This window comes from Sinocyclocheilus anshuiensis, unplaced genomic scaffold, assembly GCF_001515605.1.
Source record: "Sinocyclocheilus anshuiensis isolate Anshui unplaced genomic scaffold, SAMN03320099.WGS_v1.1 scaffold457, whole genome shotgun sequence".
In the NCBI taxonomy this organism is placed as follows: domain Eukaryota; kingdom Metazoa; phylum Chordata; class Actinopteri; order Cypriniformes; family Cyprinidae; genus Sinocyclocheilus; species Sinocyclocheilus anshuiensis.
In genome coordinates, this window is record NW_015537939.1 from 97,140 (window position 1) to 112,481 (window position 15,342).

Below are 15,342 nucleotides of genomic sequence, written 5' to 3' on the forward strand. Positions count from 1 at the left end.
GCTGATGCTAAAGATTTTATTGGTTGTCAATTAAAGTGTTGATTTCCTACACTATGCTACAAAAAATGCTAACCCCTAAACCTACCCCATACCTGACCCTAACCTTACCCAGTGAAATTGACTGCACGGCGGGATTGGCACTGAATAGCGTGGTAAAGAAAGTTGCAGTTCAGGAGATAAACATTTAATAAGATTATGCGATATGAGATCGTTCCGTAACTCCCCAGTCGGACCTCACCGGACAATGGCACCTTTTTAGTTACACCCAGCGTCGCTACCCCCTCCTACCCTGCGAATTTCGAGCCCCGGGACACCCCCGTTGCTTAGAACAAAGCGATAGAGTAAAATCGTTCCCCTGCGCTGCACTGGGACGGCTCGCGGGAGAGCTCGTGGGTGATTCCCGTTTATATCATTAAGCAGAGGTTCAAACTCCAGTCCGAACACCACTGGCCACGAGCTTTGGGCTGATGTAGTATACATGCCAGACCAGCATGTGGCGCTGTAATTCTGCCACATAGATACACTAAAAACGGAGAAGAAGACTTGGACTATGCCCATAAACCTTGCACGCGGTATACAAACAAGCATGGAACAATACATTTATTAATCTGTGTTAATGTTAGTTAATAAAAAGACAATTGTTCAGTGTTTGTCCATGTTTTTGTTGCTGTTACGTGACGTAGCGGTGTCTGACAAGGGGCGAGACGTGGGCTGATGACGTCATCGTTTCAGAAAATATACGGATTCACTGTCTACACGAAAATGCAAGGGCGGCGTTTTCAGATTTATCCACTCTGGGACCCGGTTTCAAAAAATATCGGTTTCACTCTCCCAAAACGCCGGATCCGTCTGGACGAAACGCCTATACGATACAAAATGTATGCGTATACAGCTAAACGCGTCTCCGTGTGGACGGGGCCTTAGATGCCATATTTTTATGTCATTCTAAAGATGGTGAACTTTCGAGTCATGACTCTGATCTGTCCCTTCATGATTTGGAGCACTACGGTTGTGTGTCTGTTTGTGCACATACGTTGAATTCTTCCCGGAAGAGTTTATTGTCATCGGCCATTCGGCGGTTCATTTCCTCCTCCAGCTTGTCGACAGGAAGGGGCGGGTACTTCCTGTTGGTACTAGGAGAGCGGGCCAATAGCGGCACACTCTGAAGTTCTGAGATGGTGCAAGGAAAAGAGGCGTAAGGAATGGGGAAGAAACATGGAGTGGAAAAAGAGAAACATAAGGATATGTTAGAGACAAAAACTTTCTGATAAAAAGTTTTTTTTTTTTACATTTTAAGAATGACTTGCAATTTGTCCTTTATCTATGTTGTGTTCTGGACAACCAGTAGGGGGCAACACAGTACAATTGAAGGTAAAAAGCTCTCATGTGATACACAAATCTCTCAGTCAAGATGTAAAAATAAAAAGCTGACACTTGTATTGCATCCAACAAAGTCTTTTAATGTTACTTAATATATTTGATATTATATTTGAAAAACAAAAATTCCCAAGAACGGACACAGAGATACACACACTGTCTTTTATTCCTACCTGTGTCGTCAGCTCTGCCATTGGTCAGGCGGAAGGAATTGGAGTGGCTCCCTGCCTGCTTGTACTTCTTAAACCTGCCACAACAGAGTGGAACAAAAAGCCAATCATTACCATGGTAACTGGACAATTCAGTCCTGTGGCCCCCTGCTGCCGTTGTAGGTTTCCTGATGAATGGAGCTTTCTGAATGCTTTCTCTCATCTGTTCTATTATGACAGTGCAAGTGTTTGCTGGCTCTTCCGTGCTTTGCTTGTAGCTTATAACTTTGTCTTTATGAAGTTTTTTTTTAACTGGAATCTATGTTGTAAGCACTTTTTGTACTGAATGAACAGCTGAAAGTTTCTGAATACTGGGGCTCACCTGAGCATATACAGGACGATGATGATGAAGACAATGACCAGCAGAGAGGACAGGGCAACCATCACTGCCATGATAGCCGTGTCATCTGAGTTGAGGACAAAATTAGTTGTTAAACTGCAGTTACAAATATAGAACTGTTTTAAAAACATAAAAAATCAATTAAATATTAATACTAAAGAATTCTTTAAAAAGTCATGATTTCTACAAGAAATTAAAAGCAGCACAATTGTTTTCAATACTGATAATAGAAATGTTTCCTGAGCATCAAATCAGCAAATAAGAATGATTTTTGAAGGATCATGTGACACTAAAGACTGGAGTAATGGCAACTTTGTAATACAACTTTGCCATCACAGGAATAAATTACATTTTAAAACATATTAGAATACAAAACAGTTCTTTTGAAATGAAGTAATATTTCACAATATTACTGTGTTTACTGTATTTTTTAACAAATAAATGCAATCTTTGGGAGCATAAGAGAGTTCTTTCAAAAACATTAAGATATCTTACCAACCCCAAACTTTTGAACGGTATATAACGGTTATATTAAAAATAATAATTTTGGAATTTCAAAAATACTTAACATAGGTAACAATGTAAAATAGTCTTTTAATGATATTTCATTTGTTATTTTTATGTATGTATGTATGCATGCATGCATGTATTTATTTATTTATTTTAGATCTTAAATCTGACGAATGGCCTAATATATTGCCAACAGCCTTTTAGAAAGCCTCATTTTGTTTGACCACTAGTCAATTCTTCATTCCATTGACTGGTAATGTATAAGCAACTCTTAACAGGTTGTGTAATAGATGGCTACTTGTATTAAAAAAAACCTTCATTCTGCATGAAAATTTGAGTGAAAATGGTAACAGAAACTTGCCTTGCCCACCATCATCTTCATTATAAGAGAAAAACAGAAAGACACAACAGCAATCGATTAAAATGACAGAACACACCCTGGAAAGTGTAAACAGTGCTTTACAAATAGTTGGAAAAGACTAGGATAAAAGAACAGCTCAATCTGTTTCAAAATGAACAAAAACGCAAATGGTACCTGGAGGCTTGCTGATGTCAGCTGTGGTGGCATCTGTAGGGGCAGACAGGGTGTCTGTCTCAGGCTCTGAAGTGGATTGAGTGGGTGTCGGATCAGGTGTAGGGGGCTCTGCTGTAGCCAAAACTGTAGTCTCGCCATCTCCAGTTTTAAGGGTGGTGAGGGACGGGGATGCAGCAGAGGGGGTTGGGGGGGCGGCCGGTGCCTCGGTAGGGACGAGAACAGTTGGAGGGGCGACGACAGGAGGGGCTGTGGGAACCTCTGGGGTCACCACGCCTGCATTGAGTCCTGTTGTTACAACAAGTTCAGGGGACGGTGGCGAAGATGGGGTGGATGATGGGGGTGCCTGGGTGACTATAGAGGGTGATGTGGGAGGAGGGTGTGTAGGTGTGGCGGTCAGGACTGCACCTGAGAGAGAAAGATGTATCATGGTTTCCACAAAAATATCAAGCAGCACAAATTTTCAACATGGATAATAATAAGAAAGGTTTATGAGCAGCATATTAGAATCTGAAGGATCATGTGACACTGAAGACAGGAGTAATGATGCTAAAAATTCAGCTTTGGCATCACAGGAATAAATCACATTTTTAATTATATTAAATAGAAAACAGTTATTTTAAATTGTAAAAAATATTTCAAAATATTACTGTTTTTACTGTATTTATGGTCAAATAAATGCAGCCTAGGTGAGCATAAGAGACTACTTTCAGCAACATTTTAAAATTCTTACCAAGCCCAAACAGGTGAACGTTGAGTATCTCACAAAACAAAATTAGGTGTGTGAGGAAATGCCATTTCCTCCAGGCCACTCCTAGGTAATTTTCTGGGCCTCAAAAATATTTTACATTCTTTAGTAAGAGCAGATGGATTGCAATGGTACAACTTCATGTACTTAATAAAGAAGACTTGCTTTTAATGTCCTATACATGAATATTTCAGGTTAAATACCACTTCTCAATTTGATAAGCTGACAATATAAGTTACTGAAAGTCACAAGCCAAGACCAGTCTGGGTTAAAGTGGCTCTGCAGGAAATGCATCAACACCAAAGAATAACTAGACCTTCTAAGGGTAATAAGTTTGTTTTTTCTAATAAAGGCAAGGCGAATACATTAACTTTAAGATGGCGCCGACGCTGATGGCTGCCTCCGTGGCGTGCTCCGCAGTTGTTTTTATGTTTTTGTTAGTTTGTCCGGTCTTTAGTTATATCCCTGCAATCAGTTTCGGAAGTACACACCACCCGATATTTCACCGGTTTTAAGCTCATTCTGATTCTGATTCTGATTCTGATTAACCAAGGCTTATGTGTTCTATAAAGATGCCTTACCTGAAGGGTCAGGGAGTGTCTGGGCCGTGCTGAGGGCCACAAAGGCCACGTGGAGTAGCAGGAGCAGGGGATACACACCCATACTGCCCTGAAACAGAGTAAACAAAACATGAGCCAAAAGCAATCTATGCCACGTTTCAGTCTTATAAATGAACACTATTCAAATGTGAAGTTTGTAAGATTTTCTTGCATCAAAATACCTTCTATTAACCAAGTTCATTGTCCATTGACTACTATAAGTATGCCATTCATGGGTTTATCTCCCCCAAAAGTGTGAATTGAGCCTCCCATGCAGGCTCCATCAAATATATAGTGCTCTGCCAAACATTTAGAGATCCATCAATATCTTTCCAACTCAAGCTATAGCGAGAGTTTGGGACGTAGCTACTTTAGCAGGCTGAGCCAGAGGGTGTTATAGGAACATGGCTGTCATGTTACATTGGAAAAGAAATTCAGATTTGGTTACAGAAGCACAAACCAATTTGATGGAATGTTTGGGATTCAGTCGAACCTGTTGAATGCCAAACTTGGTGATTCATAAAATGCAAGTCAACGGCTACCATCACTTGAGGGTCAAAAAAGAATATACAGGCAATACAAAATCAATACCCATAGCTCCTGATGATATACTGAGGTCTTATGAAGCGAAACAATCAGTCTGTGCAATTATTTACAACATTATTATCTGTAATCCAAAGCCTCAGGCAAACAGTTCAGAGTGAAGTCTGGTTCGTGAATGAATCGTTCTTTAGAACTGGTTCTTTTCAGTGATGAACAAAGTTCACCAAATCAGACTGTAATACTGTTGTAAATAATGTTACATTTCTTGCACAGACTGTTCGTTTCACTTCATAAGTGCCTCAATATATCATCAGGAGCCACAGGTATTCATTTTTTTGGACTCTCAAGTGACGGTAGCTGTTGACTTGAATTTTATGAATCACTAAGGACCACAGTTTCAGCTTGGATGGCCTGAGGGTAGGTAAATTATGAGCAAATTTTTAACTATTTAACAGCACCAACAAAATCCTATTATTATTATTATTTATTTTTTTTAGAAAGGATTGTCCCCATAGGAACCTCTGTGATTGTCAAGGATCAAATTAATAGACTTACCTGGAGAAACGAAACCTGCATCACTCACTCATTCGCACAATGATCTCCTGTAGATTAAAAAAAGAAAAGGAGAACTTATCATTAAAACTCAGCAACAACATTAAGATTTACATCTACAATACTACACATTTATGATACTGTTCACATAGGAATGTCAAAAATGATGTATTCTTTACTATTAATAATAAAATATTAATATTAAAAGTTTACTTCAAAATGATAATACAATTGGTTAAATTTTTTAATATTTAAATTAATTTTATTTTGGTAACTATAAAAAAAACAAGAAAATAATCATAAATTACCTTTACTGAATAGTGAAATTTGACTGGTATTATCAATAACTGATTTTTAGTATCGTGGCAACCGTACTGTCATGCCATTCATAAATGAGCGCATTACAGGCCATTCATAATTGTGCGCACAACCTCTAAATTGAGACAGAAAATGAGTCACTGCTCTCAGACTAACACATCAAGCAGAGATGTGATGCTCATGCTGTGATTGTGATACATTCTGATTAGACTGGGTTTTAAATTCATGAAAACAAACACACTCTTTTTAAAACAACAAAATAAAAATAAAAACTGACAAAGATTGGACATTGCAATTAGGAAAAGATATACAAGGGAATACCCTCTCTACACATGATCCAGCCAAACCCAGCAGCACACATGGCCATGTACCTAGACAAGAGCAACAGATTAGGGATGTTCATTTCAGTTATTTTTCCTAACCGACAACTGACGCTCGTTAACCGATTATTAACCGTTAACCGACAAGATTATTTTAAAGTCGAATTTAATTAAATTAGAAAGGATACGTGTCTGTGACCCGTTAAAAAATACTAACATTTGTTTCCCGGGGATTAATTTTACATGCGCAAAAAGCAGCAAACAACAGAACATTAGGATTCACATGGCCATCATATCACATCACGCACCTGCAGCGCTTCTGTGAGCGTAGAAAAACATAATAAAGCGAGGCTATAGGCCTATATATATATATAAAACGATAAATAGGCCTATACGAGAAATATATTTTTACTTAATAAATTAAGAAAATTAAAGAAAAACTGTGCAACAAGTAGCCTAGTATGCAGAGTTTCAGTTCATTTTTGTGCTGCGTGAAAGGAAACAGACGGCAGAAAGCGGCATCCTATTTTTCTTTAGGCTTATTTTACAAAAGCACAAAGATTTGTTTTTATTGTGAATGTACACAAATAAAGGCAAACCTTTTATTCGTTTTAGCCTAAATGAATTCGTTTTGGCTTGTCGTTTAGCCATAGCTTCTTATATTTTTAATTCTTGTTCTTTTCTAAATACCGTATTGGCCCGAATATAAGGCGACCCTTATTATAAGACGACCCCCCTTTTCCCAGATGTACCTTTTGGAAAAAGGCTTTTTAAAAACCAAATCTTGTTTTTTCTCAGTAAAACACATTTTGTCTTCAATTATTTTCATATTGCATATTTTTCCTATTTGAATTTTTGTTTTGAAAGTATGGTGGATTTGTTGTGGAGTGAGGGGAACTAAAATAGCCTAGCTATGTTTGCAGTGTTTATTAAATTATTATAATGTTTGTAAACATTCTGAGTCGATTAGGCCTATTTCTGAATGAAATAATAAAATGCGACTTAGATACGACTTATGTTTTTTTCCCCTCTAAAAAATGCTTTTTTTTTTATACGCATAGCGTATTTCAACCATGCAGCAAACCTTTTTAAATATTTTGATAAATTACTAAAAAATAAATAAATAAATAAATGACTTTTTAAACCGTTTAACTGATTGTATTAATCGGTCGGTTAACGGTTAAGCGGTTAAAATGAACATCCCTACAACAGATACTAGACAGGCAACATCTAGGAGTCTTTATTCATCCAGCAGATGTCTGCGGATTTGGTCCAAGGGGATTAAGCTCTTAGTTGTGAGATGGTTTGATGTGAGGAGTGAAAATATAATCACAGCATCTGAAGCCAAGATCCAGAGGGTAGCAGGTTGACCGCTAACCCGTGCTGTAATCTCAACGGTGTCTCACTGACTAAACCGTGATAATCCTCGTGCCAATCTAAAGGGTCAGACCCTGAAATAATCCAGCCCGTCTGCCACTCATCAAGCAAGAGCATCCGTGGTACCGCTGCTCTTCAGACGGGCCAATCAGCTTCCAATTTCTTCTTAGCAAGGAACCCCTGTCATCCAAACATCAGCAGGCCCTGCCCAATAATCGCCAAGAGCTTTCGGTCAAGAGTCATTCTGAGCTGCTTACATGAGAATTTCAATAATTACACCACAATTCGAAAAATGGCATTGCGGAGACTTGTATAAAGAAACCTTTCATATGGGATTAGCTCATCCGAAATATGAAAATTGTGTTATTTGCTCACCCTCATGTTGTTCGAAAATCTTACAGAGCTCAACAATAAGATTTTTGTCTGCCGGCCCAGTGGGGTCAGTAGTTCAGATTTATACTGACTCTGCCAATATTGTCAGTGGCGCTAGCACTAAAAATGATGCATTATATATTTATACTATATATAATATAAACATATATAAAATATTTAGAATTAATATTTATATTTTCATTCAACAAAGCTTTCCTTTACAAAAAAATACATATTAAAAATTATAGTAATAATAATATTGATTTTAGCCATTTTTGTTTGCAACTGTAGTGTCGTTCTCTAAAAGCAATTAATTTATACAAAATATGGTTCTCAGTTCCATTTTCACCCACATCTACATAGCATCTATATAATCACTGGTGTCAAGATGCCCACAATTACAACCCTGTTTTCTGGGGCACAAGCCATGTAAACCAACTGGTTTTCTTGGTTAATTGTGTGATTCCAAATTTCAAACCATGTTTGATTCTTACCATGATATTTTTCCTACTCATTTGTGGTGCTTGCTAAACTATCAGTATCATTCTTATGTGGGGTTAGTGATTTGAACGAATGGCAAAAAAGGGCAAAAAAGTCCATAAACTTTGACTATTTTTATGTTTGGAAGAAAGTCTCAGTATAGAAAAATTGTGAAATAATACACAATTTAAAACAACTGACTTCGATTTTAATACATTTTAAAATGTAATTTATTCTGTGTTGGCAAACCTGAATTTTCAGCATCATTCTAATATGCTAATTTGCTGCTCATGAAACATTTCTTTTTATTATCAATGTTGAATAGCTTAATATTTTTCTAGAAACGTGATAGAATTTCTTTTCAAGACTCATCAATAGAATGTTCAAATTAACAGTTTTGTTTAATTTAATGCACACATTGGATAAAAGCGTCTGCAAAATGACTAAATGTAAATGTAAAAATATTAAATTTGGGGGGAAAAAATGAATAACCCCAAACCATACTGTATACTGAAGGAGTAACCCGAAGCCGTAAGAAATAACATAGCAATCACTGAGCAGACGCTAAAACCAGAACACCTTAGCAACCGTGCATCGACGCCCTGCAACCACAAACCGCGTGATAGCATCATGTCAGTGATTTTTTTCCCCAAACAGTGTCTTTGTTTGTTGGCTATCATTTCAGTTTGTCATGCTGCCTTAGCTCATTTTGAGCTATGAATGGCTACATGTAAATCTGTGTCCCTCCTGCGTTAATTCGGATGGAAATTTGCAGTTAGGTAATGCAAACAGCTGACCATTTCCATACAAAGAAGTTACACTCACAGTCACATCCATCTCTGACAATTTAATGAAATTAGCCTTGCCACAGCGCCCGTTCACAGGCCTGTTATTCTACTGCCAACCACATGGATTCTAGAAGCTCGTTGTCAAATATAATTTGTTTAAAGGCTGAGCATGCACATGGCTGAGCATTCTTCAGGTGGAGGGCAAATCTGAAATGATTTGCGCCTTTTTTGGCTGAGCCTGCAGAAACCCTTCAGATGGGAGGGACACCTCTCCCGCTCTATACATTCACCGTCGGTCTCTATCTGTTCCCATCTCCCTTTCTGGAGTTGGCAGGAAAGCTGTAACCCAAGAGAGCACATTGCTTCCTTCCTTCCTTCGCCGCCTGTCTGATTGCCTGCCAGATCAGTCAATCAGCCCAAAAGCCGCCACACCCTCACCTAACTAACACATCACGGAAAGCAAAACAGTATTTTGGAAAAGTGCCAGGCTGTTGCATAATTTTACTTTGTGTTGAATCCGTCAAATATGCATATGCAAACTGCCCCGTCTACTTGATGAGTCAGGCCTGGTTATTATCTCAGCGAATTACAGAGGAAATGGCACACCTCTAATAGATGACACCCATAATAGGGGCTTTCCTCTGAGATCTGACATCATTTATTTTTAAGTGCACAAATGGCCTGCGTCCAGCTCCACCAAGACTTGTTCCTAAAGGACGAGCCTGCAGAAGTCTCACGTATCTCCAGGCAAACCAAAACACAGACTTGGTCGTGTGCAGAATATCTGCATCCTATAAGGAGAGTTACGTCTCAATTGCATTAGATCGCACCTCGGAGTGAAAGAGGGTTTTCATAACATGAAAATGCACTACCGCGGAGGTTGCACGGTCATCTCTTGCACAAACTGTTCCTGTTAAACGTTGCACCAGCTTTGAGTTGAGATAACTTTTCTTGACCTTTACAGATTATCTTGTTGTTAAAGGAACGGGTCATGCAAAAATGTAAACATTAATCATTTACTCATACTATAATGATGTGTCTTGCGTAAGCAGTCACACTGGTTTGGAACCACATTGCTTTAAAATAAAGGCGCTAGTTGTGGCAGGAGTGTATAGCTTTGATTCATACTAGTGCTGTCAAACGATTAATCGCGATTAATCGCATCCAAAATAAACGTTTTTGTTTCCAAAATATGTGTGTGTACCGTGTATGTTTATTATGTATACACACACATGCATGTATATATTTAAGAAAATAATTTTGTTTATAGATTAATTATATTTATACATATAATATAAATTGATATACATAAATACATGTAAACTGTATGTGTGTGTATTTATATATACATAATAAATATACACACATCCTGGATTATTTTTTTAACCCAAATGCTGGGTTGAGCCTTTTGGGTAATTTTTTTGGATTATTTTTTCAGCGTTTGGGTAGTTTTTGTGTTACCCAGCTCCTGGGTCAAATGTAACAACCCAATGTTTGGGTAGTTTTTTAGTGTTACCCAGCTCCTGGGTCAGACAAAACAACCCAATGTTTGGGTAGTTTTGGTATTTTATTTAGATCCTGGGTCAGACGTAACCCAGCGGTTGAGTTATTTATCGCGGGGATTTTGCGTCCTCTTCTGGAGAGAGCAGTTCTAAGCGCCATCGAATTGATGCATTTCTTCGGTAAATACAGGTTTGTGTACATTTTATTTTATATATAAAATCTTTACTTTTCTGTATATCGTTCAATTTCATGCAGAGCAACATACTGGCACGTGGTATGAATCACCTAAACTTCAGTCTTATCGCGTGATGGAAAAGCCTGACACTCTGCATAAAATAAACGATTTTATTTATGAAGATACAGAATACAAATACTTTGGATGTTAAAATATTTCCTCAGAGCTGTTTACTCTTTGTTTTTGGGCAGGTTATGAAGGTAGTCACAGTATGGCCCTGTCCCAAGTGGAACACTTCATATGCACTTTCGGTCTTGCGGACTTGCAATGGCCGCCGCGTGCGCGTGTCCATTAAGTCCACGAGACCGTAGTGTGTCCCATTCGTCATTTTAGTGTTGAATCTTCAGAATCATTAGTCCAGTCTTCAGTGTCACATGATCCTGCAGAAATTATTCTGATATGCTGATTTTGGGCTCAAGAAACATATATTATTATTATCAATATGTTGTAAACAGTTGTGAAGCTTAATATTTTGGAAACCGTAAAACATTTTGATTCAGGATTCTTTGATAAATAATACGTTCAAAAGAACAGCATTTATTTGAAATAGAAACATCATAAATGTCTTTACTGTCACTTTTGATTTATATAATGCATCCTTGTTGAATAAAACTGTATCAATTTAATTCAAAAAAAGTTATTATTGACCCCAAACTTCTAACTGACTTAGAAGTGGGGGGAAGTCGTGGCCTAATGGTTAGAGAGTCGGACTTGTAACCCAACGGTTGTGAGTTCGAGTCTCGGGTCCGGCAGGGATTGTAGGTGGGGGGAGTGAATGTACAGCGCTCTCTCCCACCTTGACATAACATAACCCAATGTTTGGGTAGTTTTTTAGTGTTACCCAGCTCCTGAGTCAGACATGACATAACCCAATGTTTGGGTAGTTTTTTAGTGTTACCCAGCTCCTGAGTCAGACATGACATAACCCAATGTTTGGGTAGTTTTGGTATTTTATTTTGGCACCATCAATACCACGACTGAGGTGCCCTTGAGCAAGGCACCGAACCCCAACTGCTCCCCGGGCGCCGCAGCAAAAATGGCTGCCCACTGCTCCGGGTGTGTGTTCACGGTGTGTGTGTGTTCACTGCTGTGTTTGTGCTCTTAGGATGGGTTAAAATGCAGAGCACTAATTCCTAGTATGGGTAACCATACTTGGCCACATGTCACGTCACTTTTTTCACTTTTTCACTTTGAAGTGCACTGCACTCAAGGAAAACATTTAAACAGTTATGCATTCCCTGGGAATCGAACCCATGACCTTGGCATTGCCAGTGCAAAAGTTGACTGTTTGAGCAACAAGAATGCATCCTACGGTTGAAATGAGGAAGGAAAAAATACTGCAAAATACATTGCAAATTCATATTAGCTAAATTAAATTTGAATGTAGATGGATAATTTTGTTCGAATCCATCTGGCGCTCTACTTTTCCCATTTCATTTGTGATGCGTACATCCGCCAAACCTCAAACCATTCAGCTTGTAGAATATAGGTGTGATATTGCTTTTCTAACCAATCAGGATTATAAAAACATGCCATAAAGTTGACCGAATGAAGTACTGATCTTGAAATTGGCAATACTGATGACTATGATTAATTGTTCAGTCCTAAACACATACCAGAGGAGTCATGCTTTAAATACAGCTACACTAACACACACTTCTGCTCTCTTTATCCATCTAAGTCTCAAGCCTGTGGGCATATCAAAAGAAAATAAACAAGTCATAAGACTGCCATTTTCCTCTTTCTACATCCTTTACACAGTACAGCAAAACCATCACAATAAACAGAACAGCTATTAGGCTATATGGTTTACCAACCTGTCAGGCAGTGAACAGGTGTAGCGTACATTCTGTATGTCTTTAGAAATCAGATTTTCAGATCAAATTTTCAGAAAATAAAGAGTTGCAAACACACTCTTTATACACTGTAATAATGATTTTCTGAAGTGCAATGCAACGGAGTATGTTTTACAAGAAAATCTCAGTCTTTCTACTTCTATTCCACATTTAATTCAATGTGTTACTGGCCAATACTTTGTGAAATTTCCTAGCAATTTCTGAATGAAAACTGCTTCTACACCAATTTGTTTTTCAGTGTACACTGCAGCTGATTTCGGGACAAAGCAAACTGGTCTTACATCAATGCAATGGAGGTCCTTTCTGTAGCCAGAGAGCATTTCCTAAGGAGAGATAATGGGTATCTGTCTGTCCCCATTCACAGTTTATTAATACGCTGCTCTGCACCCTGGAGGAGTGTGCAGTGTGACAGGAATAATCTCAATGCCCCACTTCATCTCCTTCAAACAGGGACAGCCCAGCGGACAGGCAAGATGACACTGCATCCGCCGCTGTCACAAGAAGAACCCTGATGGTGTTTCACAACACACACAACACACCATTCCTGCAAAACTTCCTGTGTGCACCGCTTCCAGCGACTCATTCAGAAGAGGGATCGAATGATTACTCAAGTTACCGGATTACAAAATAGCTACAGGTGAATTTTCATTCTCTAGTAAATTCACACCAAAACATGCTGATCTCATGAAACAGAAAACACTCCGATGAATACAATTGACCATGTTTACTACTTCTAATTCACAAATTTTCCACCAAAATCAGCACAGAAATTGCAACAGAGGTTCTGTCTTGGCTAGGGATGCACTGAATGTTCGGCAACCGAAATTATTCAGCCGAAATTAAGCGAAAAGGCCTAATAATATGTACCGAGCAATGATTAACGCGATCAAATAGAGGCACGCACTAATGCAGCAAACATGTCGGCAGTGTGAAAGTATTTAAAACTATCAGAGAAAGACGCAGAAATCATTACAAGCACGAAGCACCGACAGCGAGAGACTGTTTAGTGCTGCATCACGTCTCCGATGAGAAGAAGAGGTGGCTGATGATGGTGGTTAGGTTACTGTATGATGATTGAAATCGCGAAATGGCTTCAAACGATTAGTAAATAAACCGCAGAATGTTATATTTTCTAATGCACGCACGAATTGCATGTATTCTGACAGAGCTGCACGAGCTCACGGCACCAGGGTTCAAAGTACAAAGCACGAGGAAAATCTGCGCTGAAACTTGTTACTCGTCAGTTGCTCAGTCACATTTTTGAGAATTATTTTAAAGGCATGTGACTAGTGTTGTCAAAAGACCCAGTATTTCGGTACCAAGTCGGTACTAAAAAAATGAAAACGTTACGGTACCAGGTTTTTTTAAGTACCGGTGGTACCGAGTACCCGGTCAACCCGGTTCTTGATGCGCTAAACGAAAGCTAGCCTCTTCCAGTGTTGCCAAGTCCGTGGTTTTCCCGCGGAATTGGGCTGCTTTAACACTGTTGCCGCGGGTTGTTTTTCATGTCCGCGGGTTGAAAAACGACCCCATTAACGTGATATTTAGCCCCTGGAATGCGAATTTTACCAGGGGAACCCCGCCAAAACACTTGGTACCGAAATTGGTACCGAGAACCGTGGATTTTCACCGGTATTGGAGCCGAATACTGAAATTTTGGTACCGTGACAACACTACATGTGACAATGCAATACGTGCGACAAACATCTTCCCAAATTCGTAATTACAATCATTTATAAATCTGCACGCTGTTGTCAACAAAAAGAAGCACTGAGAGCTTCCTTCTTCTTCCTTGGCTTTTGCAACTTGTAATTATTGCATATCGCCACCTACTGTACAGGAGTGTGTAGAGGGACTTGGCAGATACTTTATTTAGGGGGAAAAAAAAAAGACCCCAAAACCTTTAAAGACAAAACCCAAAGGAAAAAAACAACAACCAAAGGGTTACCTTTTAGTTTCTAAATTCTTCTTATTAATCCAGTATTTTCAAGAAATATAAACAAAGCTTTGAGTCTATTTCCTTCCATCTCTTGTTCTCTAAGGTTTTTCACTGGCTGATGCCGATATTTAGAAATCAGGGCAGCCGATGGCCGATATGTTTGGCCGATTTTCTTTTCTTTTTTTTTTTCTTCATCTCATAAAAGTGAGTTTGAGTAAATGATTATTGCAGGGTACAAGATAGTAATAGTAGTAGTAGCCTAATTCAGAGTAATAATACATGGCACAAAACTTAAGCACCTTCTCAAAACAGTTCTGAAGCATGCTTATTGTTTATGTTTGCTGACAGACACCAGTGTTTCCTACAGACTTACAAATGCAAATTCATGCTCCACCAGCAGGAGACGCTGTTGGAGTGGAGATATAGCGGTTTCCCCAGTAACGGCTGTAATCTAATAAGCACTGTGACTGCGCTCACAAACGCTGACTTTACTTTATCAGGCATTACAGGAAAGACGAAATGAAAATGACACCGAAGCTTTTCTGAAGACGGTCGGTTCTTTTCAAAGATACATTCATATAGAGTTGCTCCGTCTCTCACGCAGCCAGCCAGAGAGAGATTCTCCTCTCCAGCATTACGCAACAATGCTTAGCTGCCCGCAGATGCGCCTGCCTATAAATCGGCCTAATTTGCAGCACAATCGGCCGATGCCTATTAATTAAAAAATGCCAAAAATCGGCCGAT

General features: G+C 38.9%; 1 protein-coding gene across 1 annotated transcript in view; it reads right to left on the reverse strand.

Annotated features, from left to right (window-relative positions):
* Nucleotides 1-15,342, reverse strand: part of LOC107661287 (protein tyrosine phosphatase receptor type A) — a 30,866-nt gene that overhangs the window by 9,914 nt on the left and 5,610 nt on the right. The window contains exons 2-8 of the mRNA XM_016450787.1: nucleotides 5,414-5,460; nucleotides 4,298-4,385; nucleotides 2,972-3,376; nucleotides 2,798-2,812; nucleotides 1,909-1,993; nucleotides 1,551-1,624; nucleotides 1,034-1,170 (exon numbers count right to left, since the gene is read on the reverse strand). Of these exons, the coding sequence (XP_016306273.1) occupies nucleotides 1,034-1,170; nucleotides 1,551-1,624; nucleotides 1,909-1,993; nucleotides 2,798-2,812; nucleotides 2,972-3,376; nucleotides 4,298-4,385; nucleotides 5,414-5,434 (825 nt within the window). The 5' untranslated portion in view covers nucleotides 5,435-5,460. The remainder of the gene's footprint in view (nucleotides 1-1,033; nucleotides 1,171-1,550; nucleotides 1,625-1,908; nucleotides 1,994-2,797; nucleotides 2,813-2,971; nucleotides 3,377-4,297; nucleotides 4,386-5,413; nucleotides 5,461-15,342) is intronic.